At 43.2% G+C, this 3,673-nt stretch overlaps 1 protein-coding gene across 1 annotated transcript; it reads right to left on the minus strand.

The window, feature by feature from the left end:
* Positions 1-366: 366 nt before the first annotated feature.
* LOC306815792 (uncharacterized protein) lies at positions 367-2,707 on the minus strand. The gene is made up of 3 exons (XM_079332336.1): positions 2,228-2,707; positions 1,709-1,779; positions 367-1,376 (listed from the first exon to the last, which is right to left on the minus strand). The coding sequence occupies exons 1-3, from the start codon at positions 2,545-2,547 to the stop codon at positions 634-636; spliced, it is 1,134 nt and encodes a 377-aa protein (XP_079188462.1). The 5' UTR covers positions 2,548-2,707; the 3' UTR covers positions 367-633.
* Positions 2,708-3,673: the final 966 nt, after the last annotated feature.

Below are 3,673 nucleotides of genomic sequence, written 5' to 3' on the forward strand. Positions count from 1 at the left end.
TTAATTCACAACTTCCATTCTTACCTCTTTTTATTAGGGGTAAATTTCCTACTGGAATCACTCCCCAAGGGATTGGTTCCCCTGCAGCTTGTGGCAGAGGTAAACATGCCGTTATTTTTGATACATTTTGTATTTGTCCAAAATCTCGAATTAACCCTACTACTAAATTTTGTTGTTCCTGGTTTCTCTGTAGTGCCAGGCTTGTATCTCTCAATCCATTCCACATATTTACTCGTGCACTGACTGGTATTACCTGCACCGAGTACCCCCTTCGGGTTTTATTTTCCTTTAAAATACCTACATTTATGTCCCCATAATCAAAGTTTTCTCTAATCCACACAATGCATGAGAATTGTCCTACCTGATCAGCTTGCATATGAGATATTGTCAATGTGGTGTTACCTCTTTGCTGTTCCATATCCCAAAATGTCACGATTCCTTCTGTAAATACTTCGTCTGTGGTGATTTGTCTCCAGGCTACCTTTACTTCTTTTAATCCAGCTCTCTGGTTGTCAGAAAACAAACAGGTTAAATTTATTCCCGCACCTTCTGGCACCATTACATCTGGCTCCGGAACTGTAATTTTAACAAATGCTTCTCCCACCTGCATTATACAGACTAATGTTAAAAGAACTAAGTCCTTGCCCTGAACACCAGCTTTGTTGCAGACAGAGGCTGTACTTCCCATCTTGACGGGACCTTCTTGATTCGAGTGTAGTGAATCCAGTTGTCGATCCCTTGGACTTTCACTGCCGTGTAGGTAGTCATGATCACTTGGTGAGGACCGCCCCATACTTCTTTCAAGGGTTCTGTATTCCAGTTCTTTACATATACTTGATCTCCTGGCTGGATGTCATGGACAGGATTTTCCAAGGGCAGAGGCCGGTTCCACTGCAATGCTCCCCGCAGCGCTGTAAGGACTTTATTTAAAGACAAAATGTAACTCAACAATACTTGATCTCCTACTAAGTGAGGGTCCCCTTTGTAAGTTGCAGCATGATATGGCTTGCCATACAAAATTTCGTATGGACTTACTCCTATCTTTTCTCTGGGTTTAATCCTGATTCTTAGCAAGGCTAGAGGTAGTGCCTGGGGCCACTGTATCTTTGCTTCCTGACAAATTTTCTTAATCTGCCCTTTTAATGTCTGATTCATCCGTTCTACCTGGCCACTAGATTGTGGTCTCCAGGGCGTATGGAGATCCCAGGCTATCCCTAATACTCTGGCTACCTCTTGGACTACTCCAGCTACAAAGTGAGGTCCCCTATCTGAGGACATTCCTAATGGGATCCCAAATCTAGGAATGATTTCTCGTAGTAAGGTTTTAATTACTTCCTTTGCCTGGTTAGTCCTGCACGGGAAAGCTTCCGGCCACCCTGAAAAAGTACACACATACACCAGTAAATAACGGTACCCTTGTGCTTTTGGTAGCTCTGAGAAATCTATTTGCCAATAGTCTCCTGGTTGCGGCCCTACTTGTAACTTTCCTAGTTGTACTTGCCTTCGTGTCACTGGGTTATTTTTAATACAGACAGGACACGTGGCGTTAATCCGTTTTGCCATTGTTAACATCTGGTTGGAAATCACCTCATGTTTTAAAAATTGTACCAATGCGTCTGCTCCCCAATGGCACTTGTTATGTTCGATTTCTAAAATTGTTTTCATTACTTTTGTCGGCAGTAGAACCTGACCTACAGCTGTGACATACCATCCTTTTTCATTCTTCTGGGCCTGGAGAAATTGAGCAAGCTTCTCATCTTCATGTGTATACCATGGTTTCTGCTCAAGAAAAGAAGTTGCAGGGTTAATTCGCACTGGCAATAAAGCTAATTGTGTCCATACCTCTCGGGCAACCTGTTTGGCAACTCTGTCAGCCAACTGGTTTCCTTGGAACGCTTTTCCCTCTTCCTTTTGATGTCCTTTTACATGCATCACTGCCACTGCCTGAGGTTTATGCACTGCTTCCAATAGTGCTAATATTTGTTCTTTGTGCTTAATTTCTGATCCTTGAGAATTCAACAGTCCTCTTTCTTTCCATAGTGCTCCATGTACATGTATTACTCCAAAGGCGTATTTTGAATCAGTCCAAATGTTTACTCTTTTCCCTTGACTCAATTCTAAGGCTCTCACCAGAGCATGTATCTCGGCTTTCTGGGCTGAAGTTCCCGGGGTTAAAGCTTGAGCTTCTATTATTTGTGTCAAAGTCACTACTGCATATCCCGCATACCTGGTTCCGTTTTCCACAAAGCTGGATCCATCTGTAAACAGTTCCCATTCCGGATTCTCCAAAGGCTCGTCTTTCAGGTCCTTCCGGCTGGCATACACCTGTTCAATGATTTCTACGCAGTCATGTGTCAATTCGCCTCCTTCTTCCTGGCTGCTGCTCCTAAGAAATTCTGCTGGGTTGAGATGATTAGTTATTTTTAATTCAATGTCATCTTGTTCTCGGAGAAGTGCCTGGTATTGTAACATGCGGCTTGATGAGAGCCAATGCCCCCCCTTTTGTTCCAAAACCGCAATGACCATGTGGGGAACAAATACTTCCATCCTTTTCCCCAGAGTCAATTTTCTGGCTTCCCGAATTAGAAGCACTGTTGCTGCCACAGCTCTAAGACAACCTGGCCATCCGGCACTTACAGTGTCTAGCTGCTTTGAGAAGTACCCCACCGGGCGCTTCCATGAGCCCAGTTTTTGGGTGAGCACCCCTATTGCCAGTCTCTGTCTCTCATTTACGTATAGTTGAAAAGGTTTTGTAAGATCTGGCAATCCTAATGCTGGGGCTTCCTTTAAGGCTTGTTTCAGACTCTGGAATGCTTTTTCTTGAGTTTGTCCCCACTGAAACACAGGGCTTTTGGCTGCCTCATACAGGGGTTTTGCTTTTAGTCCAAATTCTGGGATCCACAAGCGGCACCACCCTACCATGCCCAAAAAGGATCTTAACTCTTGTGGATTTCGTGGTGTGGGTATGGTGCAAATTGCTTGTATTCGATTAACTCCCAACTTTCGCACCCCTTGTGAAATTTCGCAGCCTAGGTAAATTACTTGGGTTCTTACCAGCTGAGCTTTTTCTTTCGATACTCGGTATCCAGCTTGTCCCAGCATATTAAGCAATCCAATAGTGAGTCTGAGGCAAACATCCTTTTCTGTGGAGGCTATAAAGATGTCATCAACATATTGTAGGAGAACATATAAGAAAGGTGATTCTTTTACCTGAGTCGTCTTCCATTCTTCTAACTCTCGAGCCAATTGATTTCCAAAAATAGTTGGTGAGTTTTTGAATCCTTGTGGTAGACGCGTCCAGGTGAGCTGCTTCTTGCGTCCCGTGTCTGGGTTCTCCCACTCAAAGGCAAAGTATTTCCTACTTTCAAGTGCCAAGGGGATACAGAAAAATGCATCTTTCAAATCAATCACTGTGAACCACTTAAACCTTTCCGACACAGCTGTCAACAATGTATACGGATTAGCTACTACTGGGTGTATATCTTTAGTGATGTTATTAATTGCTCTTAAATCTTGAACTAATCTATACTTACCATTTGGCTTTCTGACTGGGAATATCGGAGTATTGAATTCTGACTCACATTCCTGTAAAATTCCCAAGCTAAGAAATTGTTCAATCATGGGTGCTATTCCTATTCGTGCTTCCAATTTCAAAGGATATTGTCTTACCCTT

Source organism: Erithacus rubecula (assembly GCF_903797595.1).
Source record: "Erithacus rubecula genome assembly, contig: scaffold_229_arrow_ctg1, whole genome shotgun sequence".
Lineage (NCBI taxonomy): Eukaryota > Metazoa > Chordata > Aves > Passeriformes > Muscicapidae > Erithacus > Erithacus rubecula.

Excerpts from the sequence above, each read along its gene's own strand:
- LOC306815792 (XM_079332336.1), bottom strand. The coding sequence starts at position 2,547 with ATGGAAGTATTTGTTCCCCACATGGTCATTGCGGTTTTGGAACAAAAG. Across the intron at positions 1,780-2,227 it reads TTTGTGGAAAACGGAACCAG|AAACCATGGTATACACATGA; the intron begins GTATGCGGGATA and ends TTTCTTGAGCAG. Across the intron at positions 1,377-1,708 it reads CAGAAGAATGAAAAAGGATG|GGTGGCCGGAAGCTTTCCCG; the intron begins GTATGTCACAGC and ends GTACTTTTTCAG.